We start from the raw sequence: 11,954 nt of genomic DNA, 5'->3' as shown, positions 1-11,954 counted from the left end.
CATCTAAATATCTTTTCCATCTTCTTTATATTGCTGATGGCCAGTTAAAAACGATGAAGACAAATAAAAGAAGTGCACTAGGAACCTGAGGATCCAGAGAGGAACAGGAAAAGGAGGAAGAGAAAGAACAGGAGGAACAGGAGGAATTTGAACCGGAGGAATGGGTTGGCAAGGACAAGGAAATTTATGTTGAGGAGGAACTAGAGGAAAAGGTGGAGGAAGTGCAGGCAGTATAGGAGGAACAGGAGGAATAGGCAGAACAGCAAGAAGAGGAGGAGGAGGAAGGACAGGAAAACAGGAGGTCGAGGAGGAGGAGGAGAGAAGGAGGAAAAGGAACAACAGGAAGAAAAGGCAAAGAAGGTTGCGAAAAAAGAGTTGGAAGAAGTGGTGGAGGAAGAGTGGGAAAATGATGAGGAAAAGCAACAGGATGAGGAAGAACAGCAGAAGAAGGAAGATAAACAGAAAGAACAGGAGGAGGAGGAGAAGAGTAACAGGAGGATGAGGAGGAAGAACAAGAGGAAGATGAACCAAGGGAGGAAGAACAGGAGGAAGAAAAAGAGGAGGTAGAGGTGGAGTAAGAAGGGGAAGAAGGGAGGAAGAAGACAATAGAAGAGGAGAAGGAGGAAGAGGAGGAACAAGAGCAGGAGGAGGAAGAGCAGAAGAAGGACGCAGAGGAGGAACAGCATGAAGAGAAGGAGAAAGAACAGGAGGAGGAGGAAGAAAAGGATGAGGAAAAAGAGGAAGAAGAGTAACATGAGGAGGAGGAACAGGAGGACAAGAAGAACAGAAAGAGTAGAAGTTGGAGGAAAAGGAGGAGGAAAAAAGAAGAGGAGGAGAAGTAGAAGGAAAAAGAAAATCAGGAGGAGGAATACAAGGTGGAGAAGGAAGAAGAGCAAGAGGAGGAAGAGGAGAAGGAAGAGGAGAAACAGAAGAACAGGAGGAACACTAGTTGGAGGAGGAAGAGGAGCAGAAAGAGAAAGAGGAGGAGGGGAAAAAGGAACCAGAACAATGAAAAGGAAGAGGAGGAAGAGAAGAAAGAACAAGAACAGGAGGAGGAAACAAATAAAAAAACAGGAGTAGGAGGAGGCAGAAGAACAGGAAGAATGAGGAGGAACAGGAAGAAGAGGAGGACAAGTAATAACATGAGAAAGAACAGGAGGAGGAAGACAGGAAAGAGGAGAGGGAGGAGGAGGAGCAGTGGGGGAGTATTAGGGGGAGGAAGAATAGGAAGAACAGGAGGACAGGAATATATAGCACTGAGAAGAACAGGAGAACTAGGAGGAAGAATGGGAAGAACAGGAGGAAGAAAAACAGGAGAAACAGTAGGAACAGGAAGAAACAGGTGGAGGAACTAGATGAACATGAGGAGGAGGAGTTGGCGGGAAATGAACAAAAGGAGAAAGAGGAAGACGAGGAGGAGGAAAAGAAAAAAGAAAGAGGTAGATGAGTAGTAATAACAGCAGTAGGAAGAGGCGGGACAGAAAGAAGGAACAGAGGAGGAGGAGGAGGAGGAAGAGGAGAAGGAGGAGTAAAAGGAGGAGGAGGAGGGGACGACAAGGATGAGGAAGAGGAGAAATGAAGAAGAAGAGGGAAAAGATGAAAAACATGGAACAAGAAGAGGAGCAGGAGTACGAAGAGGAGGAGGAGCAGGAGTAAGAACAGAAGGAGGAAAAAGAGGAGGAGAAAGAAAAAGCAAAAAAAAGGAGAGGGGAGAGAAGGAGGGAGAGGGTGAGGAGGATGAAGATGAAGGGGAAGAAGAACAGGAGGAGGAATAATAGAAGAAGGAGGAAGAACTAGAGGAGTATGAAAGGAAATAGAACAAGGAGGATTAACAAGAAAAGAGGATAAACATAATGAGGAAATTAATAAAAGGAAGAAAAACAGACAAAGGAGGAAGATGAGGAGGAAGAGTAGAAAAAGGAGGATCAGGAGGAAGAGGAGGATTAGGAAGGGGCAGAACAAGAAAAGGATGAATAAATGAAAAGGAGCAGGAACTTGAGGAACCGGAGGAGAAAGAGGAAAAAGGAGGAGAAGGAACAAGAGGAATAAGAGGAAGGTGAACATGAGGAGTGAGAGGAACAGGAGGAGGAAGAAAGGAAGGAGGAACAGGAGAAACAGAAGGAGCAGGCAGAACAGGAGAAAGAGGAGGATGGCTAACCCTTCTTTCCTCTCTCTCTCACCCAGTATTTTCTCTTTCTCCATCTCTCTGTCCTGCTGCCCATCACAGTTCATTTTTTCCTCCAGTGCTGTCCTGCTCCCTGTCCCTTTTTCTCTCTGTCACTCTGTCCTGCTCCCTGTGTCTATTTTTTAACTCCCCCTTTTGCTCCTCCATCTCTGTGGTGGTTTCAGCCCATCCAGCAGCTGCTCGCTCACCCACTGCCCCACCGTACACCCCACGCCCCCGGCCACAGTGGGATGAGGAGAAAATATAAAGAAAGGCTCATGGGTCGAGACAAGGACAGGGAGGGATCACTCCCCACTTAAGGTCATGGGCAAAAAACAGCTCAACTTGGGGAAGAAACAAAATCAATTTAACTTACTGCCAATCAAATCAAACCCAGGATAATGGGAAGTAAACCCAAACCTGAGAACACCTTCCCCCCAGCCCTCCCTCCTTCCCGCCTCAGCCCCGCTCCCGGTTCTCTCCCCCTCCTCCCCCCGGCGGCGCAGGGGACAGGGGTTGGGGTCGGTTCCTCACCCCTTGTCTCTGCCGCTCCTTCCTCCTCGGGGGGAGGCCTCCTCGCTCGTCCCCTGCTCCGCCGTGGGGTCCCTCCCACGGGAGACAGTCCTTCACAAGCTTCCCTGGCGTGGGGCCTTTCCGCGGGCCGATCTTCAGTCCCAGCCTGCTCCAGCGCGGGCTTTCCCAGGGAGTGGCGGCCATCTTGGGGGGCACCCACCTGCTCCGGCGTGGGCTCCCCTCCTTCCTCACTCACCTCGGGATCTGCAGAGGGGTTCCTCTCACATTCCACTCCCACTACTCACCGCAGGTTCCCCTTCTGAAACCTGTTCTCCCAGAGGCGCGACCGCCGTCGCTGCGGGGCTCGGCCTGGGCCAGCGGCGGGTCCGACTGGGAGCCGGGGAAGCTTCCAGCAGCTTCTCACAGGAGACTCCCCTGCAGCCCCTCCCCCGCTACCAAAACCCCGCCACACGAACCCAAAACACGGGCCGAGGCCAACTGTATGAGGTTCAACAAGGCCAAGTGCCGGGTCCTGCGCTTGGGTCACAACAACCCCACGCAGCGCTACAGGCCTGGGGAAGAGTGGCTGGAAAGCTGCCTGGCAGAAAAGGACCTGGGGGTGCTGGTCGACAGCCACCTGCACAGGAGCCGGCAGTGTGCCCAGGTGGCCAAGAAGGCCAACAGCACCCTGGCCTGTATCAGAACTAGTGTGGCCAGCAGGAGCAGGGAGGTGATCATCCCCCTGTACTGGGCACTGGTGAGGCCGCACCTCGAGTCCTCTGTTCAGTTTTGGGCCCCTCACTGCAGGAAAGACATGGAGGTGCTGGAGCGTGTCCAGAGAAGGGCAACGAAGATGGTGCAGCACGGGTCTAGAGAACAAGTCCTGTCAGGAGCAGCTGAGGGAACTGGGGTTGTTCAGCCTGGAGAAAAGGAGGCTGAGGGGAGACCTTATCGCTCTCTGCAACTACCTGAAAGGAGGCTGTAGTGAGGTGGGGGGTCGGTCTCTTTTCCCAAGTAACAAGCGATAGGATGAGAGGAAATTGCCTCAAGTTGCGCCAGGGGCGGTTTACATCGGATATTAGGAAAAGTTTCTTCACCAAAAGGGTTGTCAAGCATTGGAACAGGCTGCCCGGGGAAGCGGTTGAGTCACCATCCCTGGAGGTATTTAAAAGATGTGTGGATGTGGCACTTAGGGACATGGTTTAGTGGTGGACTTGGCAGTGTTAGGCTTACAGTTGGACTCGATGATCTTAAAGGTATTTTCCAACCTAAATGATTCAATGATTCTGTGACAATCAGTGCAATAGCTGGACTGTGGCTGAGGGTCTTGCGGGGGAAGGGAAGGTCCATCTTACCATTGCTCTCTGCTATTTAAGAGGGTTTCTTTGATGGCACGCTCCTATCAGTAAACAATTGTTGAGCATACACCCCCCCCCCCCCCCCCAAATATGTGTACTTATTTATTTATAAATCATATGTATGTTCTCCTAATTAGGAACCCTGTAAGACATACACAAACGGTAGAAATTTAAAAAGCAGGTGATAAAGATGAACAATATTTGAAAACATTTTTTTAATTTTACTCTATTAATGGTAAAACCCCCCTTTCTCTCTTGCTAAAAAAATACTACTAATAATAACAATATTTTATAGTGAGGGCTCTGTGATTGCCTATGCCTCATTAGTTTTGAAAATCTTGGTTTAGCACATTGCGATAAAGCCATCCGAAGGGCTGGATCTAAGTCCAGTTTATTATGATACTTGGTTTTAATGACTCTCACTGCTGAAAAAAAATTCCTGACATACATGTGTAGATGCAAATGGAAGAAGTGCATCGTTGCCTGCGTTTATTTAAACCACAATTCTTGTTTTTCAATCCACCCACTGCTTAGGCAAAGAGTTTTCTTGGCTGTTAAATGTCCATCTTCCCTGGTGTCAGCCAGTTGTGCTTGCAAACTGACTAGAAGGTGTTGCATGTTGGGGGTTTTAGCAAATGCTCTCTCCATAGCATGCGTTTCTTTCAAAAAGCAGTTACTTCCTCACTCGTGGTTCAAATGGCCCATTCACCTTGAAGGGGCAACTTCAGTGTGTTTATTTTTTGGACAGTATCTGCTAGGTAGCATACTACTGACAGCAGCTGGTCATCAGCAAGTTTGCAACGCTTGTCTTTTTGTCAAATGAAACTCCTTTGAGTTCGACAGGTCTTTTAAGCCCTTTGCCATGAGAAAAGCAGCAAATCTCCATGTGGTAGGAGAGATTTTCATGGTTGCTCCCCATTTAATTCCAATGTATTGTAAAGAAGTCATTTGCTGTTGAGAATATACCATCTCTGAATGACAATATATAAATAAAACGAAAATAAATATTTCCTTCTAGCATCCTGATGGATTGTCTTGCACACCCCACTTTGGGGACCACTAGCTTCGAAAACCAAAGTGAGAAATGATCTGGGTGTCCTCTGCTGAAGACTGTGTTACAAGCCCAGAAGTCTTCAACACCTGGTTCGGTACAAGTGACATCCCCCTCTCTGGATTAGCATTTTTAACATTCATGACTTCATTGGGTATGTTTCCGTCTGTGAACCTTGCTCGAGCTACTGTTCCCACTTTGATCTGCTTCTCAGTGACTTTGTGCAGACCTGGAAAGCTCTCAGAAGCTATTGAAGATCTCCAATTCCTGTAACCCAAGCCACCGATTCAGCAATACTGATTTTGAAGTCATCAGGACAGGTCATGAGATGAAATACATTTGTCTGCTGCTTTTCCCGGTGCCAGTTGAATTGGCTGTTGTCCTCTTCGTCTGGCATACAGATGCTTAACTTGGGAGGTGGAATCACATACTCAGCTCTGTTACCTTGGGACCTAATTTAGGGAATCTTTCCATGATTGGACTGCGCTGGGCAGTGCGGCCTGTTTACTGTGAACCTATGAACTCGTGATCTAATTTCTCATGAGCACTGTGGTTTTGGTTTGGTTTTTTTTTTTGCATAAATGGCTGTGCAGTGTGGAGCATCTTCCACAGCCAGTGCTACAGATCTGCTCTCACCAAAAACCAAAATTCCATCTTCTGTGGAAAGGAAGGGGATCATGATATAGCATCTTGTTTAAATGCTTTGGTTAAAGCCTCTTCTCTGAAGGAAGCCTTAGTAAATGCTGAAGGGAGAGGTTCTTGCTCCAGTAAGTCTAAGTCATGACTCCTTGTGGTGGCTTGACCCTGGCTGGATGCCAGGTGCCCACCGAAGCTGCTCTAGCACTCCCCCCCCAAGCTGGACAGAGGAGAGAAAATATAACAAAGGGCTCATGGATCGAGATAAAGACAGGGAGACATCACTCAAGCAATTACCGTCACAGGCAAAACAGACTCAACTTAGGGAAAATTAATTTATTGCCAATCAACCAGAGTAGGGTAATGAGAAATAAAAACAAATCTTAAAACACCTTCCCCCCTCCCCTCCCTTCTTCCCAGGCACAGCTTCACTCCCGGATTCTCTACCTCCTCTCCCCTCCAGCAGCGCAGGGGGATAGGGAATGGGGATTACAATTAGTTCATCACATATTGTCTCTGCCACTTCATCCTCCTCAGGGGCAGGACTTGTCACACTCTTCCCCTACTCCAGTGTGGGGTCCCTCCCACAGGACACAGTCCTCCACAAACTTCTCCAATGTGGGTCCCTTCCCACGGGCTGCAGTTCTTCACGAACTGCTCCAGTGTGGGTCCCTTCCCCAGGCTGCAGTCCTTCAGGCACAGACTGCTCCAGCGTGGGTCCCCCGCAGGAAAACCTGCCAGAAAACCTGCTCCAGCGTGGGTTCCTCTCTCCACGGGGCCACAGGTCCTGCCGGGAGCCTGCTCCAAGTGCGGGCTTCCCATGGGGTCACAACCTCCTTCGGGCACACACCTGCTCCGGCATGGGGTCCTCCCAAGGCTGCAGATGGAGATCTGCTCCCCCATGGACCTCCCTGGGCTGCAGGAGAACAGCCTGCCTAACCATGGTCTTCCGCATGGGCTGCAGGAGAATCTCTGCTCTGGCACCTGGAGCATCTCCTCCCCCTCCTTCTGCACTGACCTGGGTGTCTGCAGGGTTATTTCTCCTACATGTTCTCACTCCTTTCTCTGGCTGCACTCTCTGTGCTGCTGCAACTTTTTTTCCCTTCTTAAATCTATTATCACAGAGGCACTGCCACCATTGCTGATGGGCTCAGCCTTGGCCAGCGGCAGGTCTGACTTGGAGCTGGCTGGCATGGGCTCCATGGGACACAGGGGAAGCTTCTAGCAGCTTCTCATAGAAGCCACTCCTGTAGACCCCCCCGCTACCAAAACCTTGCCACACAAACCGAATTCACTCCTGTAGGACCACTTTATCGCTTTGCCAGCTGCAATGCTGTAGTTGTGCCCAGATGGGATGTAGGATGGGCAGGAGAAGCTCAAGCCTGCTCCCTGCAGTCCCACCACCCCTGGCCCCTGGTCTGAGCTGGGGGAGGAAGGGGCATGGACTCCCCAAGAGCTAGGAGGGATTGGTTTGGTTCAAGTGGCCCTGGGTGCTGGTGCATCTCCTGGAGCAGCCCCAGGTTGGCCTTTTGCTGGCTTTTGCTGAGTGCAGGGCTAGTGCCTGGGGCCTTTGGCTTTTGCGGGCTGGAGCCAAACCCTTCATGTCCCTGAAGGCACCCCCCCACCCTGGGTGTCGAGACAGTCACTGTGAGACTGCAGAGGCAGGACAAGGCAACTTGAAAAGATTTATTATTGAGAACAGCAAACAATTTGCTGCTACTTATTCCTATACTAATATATTTCTACCTCTGTGATGCTTACTTGCTACCGAAGGTCTCTGCTCTTTCTAGTCCAGCCCCTGCTGAGGTCCAACCCCGTTGCCAGCAGCTGCAGTGTTTGGTCCACAGGTGCAGGTCGGGCAGTGGTGGTGGGTTGGAGCTTGGCCGTGTGGTGGCCCTGGCACGGGAACGGCAGATGGTGCTGCCAGTGTGGTCATCGCAAACCGTGGAACGCAGAATGGAGGCAGGCCAGCCCTGGGGACCTGCACAGCAACTAATTTTGGCTGCCCAGATGGAAATGTGGGGAGTCCCATGGCTAGCGTGAAGGGACTGTTTGGGGAAGGAGGTGTGACATGGTGTGGTGAAGCCATGGATAGAGCAGGAGCCGCCTCCTGGATGCCAGCCGGGCTGTGGCTGCAGTGCCGTTTTGGTGGGGATGGACCGGCACTGCCCGTCTGGGTGGTTGTGTCAGCCCGTGGCTCGGTTGGTGTGGAGCTGGTGGTTGCAGATGTCTGGGTGTCATTCTCCTCCTCCGCAGCTCCTACCGCTGGCTGAGCATCAGGTCGTCTTCTTCTCGGGTGGTCGTCCTTCAAGTTGGGGCCCAGTGGGGATGTGGCAGGGGCTCTCTTTCTTTCCCCAGCACTTTGCGTGCACATCCAGAGGAGGTTAGGGCAATCTCTCTTAAAAAAGGGGTTGTGGTAGAAGAGCAGCTACAAAACGCAAAGGAGAGGAGTTAGTTGCCATCATTGCAAGGAGGAGGAAGACAGAGATCTGATAACTAAGCATCTGCATCAGCAAAAACAAACATGGGTATTAAAAAGGGCCCTCTGGGGCATTTTGAACCTCAAGTTTCAGCTGAATAAAACGTTAGGATAGGGTTTTGTTAAGTAATAACCATCCTTGTGTTTTTGGCATTTGGGAGCAGAGAAATGTAGGGTTTTCAAAAGCCTAAAAGCTGGTGGAGAAATGCAAATACCAGTAGTTTTCAGGCACCACAGGGTGGAAGGGACATGTGGGGAAATAATTTGATGCTGCCGGTATCTTGTCAGCATTCAGCAGGTGCCACAAAAAGATTTAAATTTTTGGTGCAGCCAGATACAGCACAAACACAAAGAAAGCACAACATGATAGGCTGATCTTTCTGTTTCACAGATTCAAAGTAAGCAGAAATAACCAAAATCTTAATTTGTCAGCATTTCTGCTCCTCTGAAATCCTGCATCGAGAATTCCTGAAAATGACCTGCGAGACAGAGTCAGGCCATTTGCTCCCATCCCCATCTCCTACCTTGTAAAGGCTTATTTTATCTGAATGTGAACCTCTCCCCAAGAATATCCTGAGGGTTCTTTCATGTGTGGAGGAACCGACATACCTTGCCTAGAGCAGAACCTGCAGCTGCTACTGCTCGCCCCTCCTTGATGGAGGCAGATATGAGAGAATCTCCTTCCATTTTGCAGAATCCATGGAGGTTAAGTTGGAAAATGAAGCCTCTCATGGACTTGGTTTTAAAGATCTTCAGGGGTCCCCTCCTCCCCAGCACTTCCCTTCTGAAGAGTTTTCTGCAATCACGATGCAGTTTCCATCATCACCCCACCAGACTGACTGGAAGTGATGGCTGTTGACGATCTTCCAGAGCTTCTTGAGGAAGGAGCAGGCTGAAGACTGGTTGGTGTTGGCAGAGCTCTCCTCTGAGAAAAAAAAACATATGATGGAGGTCCAGGGTTCATCAGGCAAAGCTTGAAAAGTGTTTTCTTCCCCAAAAGGTCCAGTGGCATCATCCCAGGATGTTCCCGTACCACCTCCTGGGTAGTCGGGAGAAGCTGAAGTCGCCCACCAGTCTGGCTCCTCTGGGTCAGAAGCACAGGATGTCTCCGGTGAAGGTGGCTCCGTTTTAGCTTTTTTCTTTTTCCCCAGTTTGGCTGCAACTTCCAGCTGTGACCCTTTCACTGACCAGCCAGGCTCTGTCCTGCCAGTCAGCAGGATGAAGGGTCCTGGCGCAAGCTGCCTGGGAAGTTCTACAATGTCATCTGTCATCTACCTGTGTTGCGTGATGGTGACATCACAGCGTGGTGCCTGTCTTGTGGCAACAGGAAGTGGAAGACAGAAGAAATTGCTAGAAAGCCCTGTTTTCTTTTCATGGAGAGAGCTGTTTTGAGCCAAGAGGTGAATCCAACTGTGTTTGCATTTGGTGTGTCCTGCTAGGGCAGTGCTGCGTCCCATTGCCTCTGGGAGATGGTGCCCAGGGAGGGATGGGGAAAGCTGCAGCATTGGGCGTCAAAGTGCCCCAGACCTGAAGTTTTTCCCTTGGGCACCTTCCCACTGTGCAGAAGTGCCTGTCCCCTCTTCTATGGAATAAACCCCGCTCTGTGATTTCAGTAGTGCTGCTTCTGTCGTGGCTGTCTGTGTGCCCAGGTGATGCTCTCAGGTTTCAACAGGCTCTCCGTGCTGCTCCGTAGGATGAACTAGAAGTGAAATGCCACTTAAATATACTCTGCAATTGAAATAAACTGGTGCACCAGCTCAGAACAAGGATTTCAGTTATTTTGTGCACAGCCATGGTGCAGCATCGCAACGTGCTTTGGGTAATGCCATCCTCCAGCTGAGCATCCCACAATTTCGGAGTCAATGCAGTATTTTTTCATGAGTATCGCTGGTGGAGACTGGTAAACAGCCGCACCGCTCCACTGCTGCCTTTTGCTGATGGGAAGGAAGAGCCACAGGTGGCATATTTACCTCCCTGGAGGGTGACATGCAATGGAAAACACTGATATGTAAAATCACTGCTGCAGGAGGGTCTCTCATTCCAAAAACATAGCTTTTGGGTGTGAAAAGGGGGAGTTAAGTATGAAACCTATGCATTTTCTGGGTCCAGGGGGATGAGAAGAAGGGTGGTGGGGCAGGGACATTGCTTGGGGTTGGAGGGGGCTCCTCTACAACTGCATGTGCTTCTGGAAGATCAAACCACTTTGAAATTAAAACTCACAGCCTGTGTTAGCAGCTAAATTTGCCTGGACATGTTGAAGCCGTTTTATCCCCCCATAACCCCTAGCACTCAGACCTTCCTTAGACAAGAGCAAACCAAGAAGCCTACTAGATGTAACCTGTGATAAACTCCTTGCCAGCATCTTCCCTCTGCTCTCTCACCACTATTAAACCCCTCAATATTTTGCATTTTTCTTACTCCCGCAGCACAGACGACGGTGTTGGAGGCAGAGCAGCATTGCGTGCCCCAGCGCTTTCCTGATCGACAAATAAAGTGGGGGAAAAAACAAAAGAGGGACTCTGACATTGTTAAGACCACTATTAAGCGTGACATAAACCAGAAAAATTAATGCAAAGCTTTTATCCCCCTTGTTTATTTGATTCGGCAATAAAACCTAACAAGCTTTAGAGAACTCTCTTATTTTCACAAAATGTTCCCAAGCACTTACTCCTACACCAGGGCACGAAGGAATAAATAATTAAATTTAACTCTACTTGTCAAATGAGCAGGATCGTGGTTGGAAATCCAGCTGCTGGCTTTGCAGATACGCAGTATTAATTTTTTAGGGGGTGATGGTGGGGGTATTTTTAGGGAATCCAGCTGCTGGCATTGCAGAGACGCAGTATTAATTTTTTTTGGGGGGGGGGGGGGTGGAGATTTTTTTAGGGGGGTGGTGGCTGCTAAAGCTGAAATGTTCCCAAGAGCCTCTGCTGGGGTTTGGTGCGATTTAGGCATCTGATGTGTCAACCAAAACGATAAAAATAAGTCCCCAAAAATGGCATTTAGGGATCTGCAAGAGGGATGTTGTTGCTCCTCGGTGGGAATGAGGAATGGCCGAGTGTGGCCAGGGATGGGGGGGTGTCCCCAGGGAGGGGGGATGTCATGGGGGGACCCCTGAGCACCCCGGGGTGTAGGGAGGGGGAACCCCCATCCCTGCCTGCATTTGAGGAAGGAGGAGCCCATCAGTATCCGGCACGTTGGGGAGGGGGCACCCCACAAGCCCCTGCCATATAGGGGACCCCATAAGGGCCCTGGCAGATGGGGGACCCCCACCTGTGCCTGGCAGCTGGGGGAAGGGGACCCCACAACCCCCCCCGACCCATGGGAAAGGGAACCCCCGTCATTGCCGTGTACATGGGGAAGGGGGACCCCCACAAGACCCCCGACCCACGGGATGGCCACCCCAACAACACCGCGTATATGGGGAGGGGGGACCCCAGGAGCCCCCAGACCCCTGGGGAAGGAGGACCCCACCCGTGCCCTGCATACCAGGGAAGTGGGGACCCCACAAGCCCCTTGACAGATGGGGGACCCCCATTAGTGCCCTGCATATGAGAAAAGGGGGGACCGATACGCCCTCTCCATAGGGGGAAGGGGAACCCCTGTCCCTGCCCTGTAGATGGGAACGGTGGGGCCCACAGACCCGCTGTCTCACAGTCGACTCCACGCAGTGGCGTGGCCCCTTTAAGAGCGGCTCGGCCAGGCCGGGAGGCGGGGAGGGAGGCGTGCCCTTCAGTGACGTATTCCTCCCCT

At 50.7% G+C, this 11,954-nt stretch overlaps 1 protein-coding gene across 1 annotated transcript; it reads right to left on the bottom strand.

The window, feature by feature from the left end:
• Nucleotides 1–6,793: 6,793 nt before the first annotated feature.
• On the bottom strand, nucleotides 6,794–11,935 carry LOC126046843 (heat shock transcription factor, Y-linked-like). The gene is given in 3 exon segments (XM_049819729.1): nucleotides 6,794–8,150; nucleotides 8,811–9,001; nucleotides 9,004–11,935. Coding segments are annotated over 3 exon segments (1,302 nt in total). The 5' UTR covers nucleotides 9,473–11,935; the 3' UTR covers nucleotides 6,794–7,508.
• Between the last annotated feature and the right edge of the window lie 19 nt (nucleotides 11,936–11,954).

This window comes from Accipiter gentilis, chromosome 17, assembly GCF_929443795.1.
Source record: "Accipiter gentilis chromosome 17, bAccGen1.1, whole genome shotgun sequence".
Lineage (NCBI taxonomy): Eukaryota > Metazoa > Chordata > Aves > Accipitriformes > Accipitridae > Astur > Astur gentilis.
Note: the sequence above shows the minus strand (reverse complement) of the source record. Positions and strands in the feature narration are given on the sequence as shown.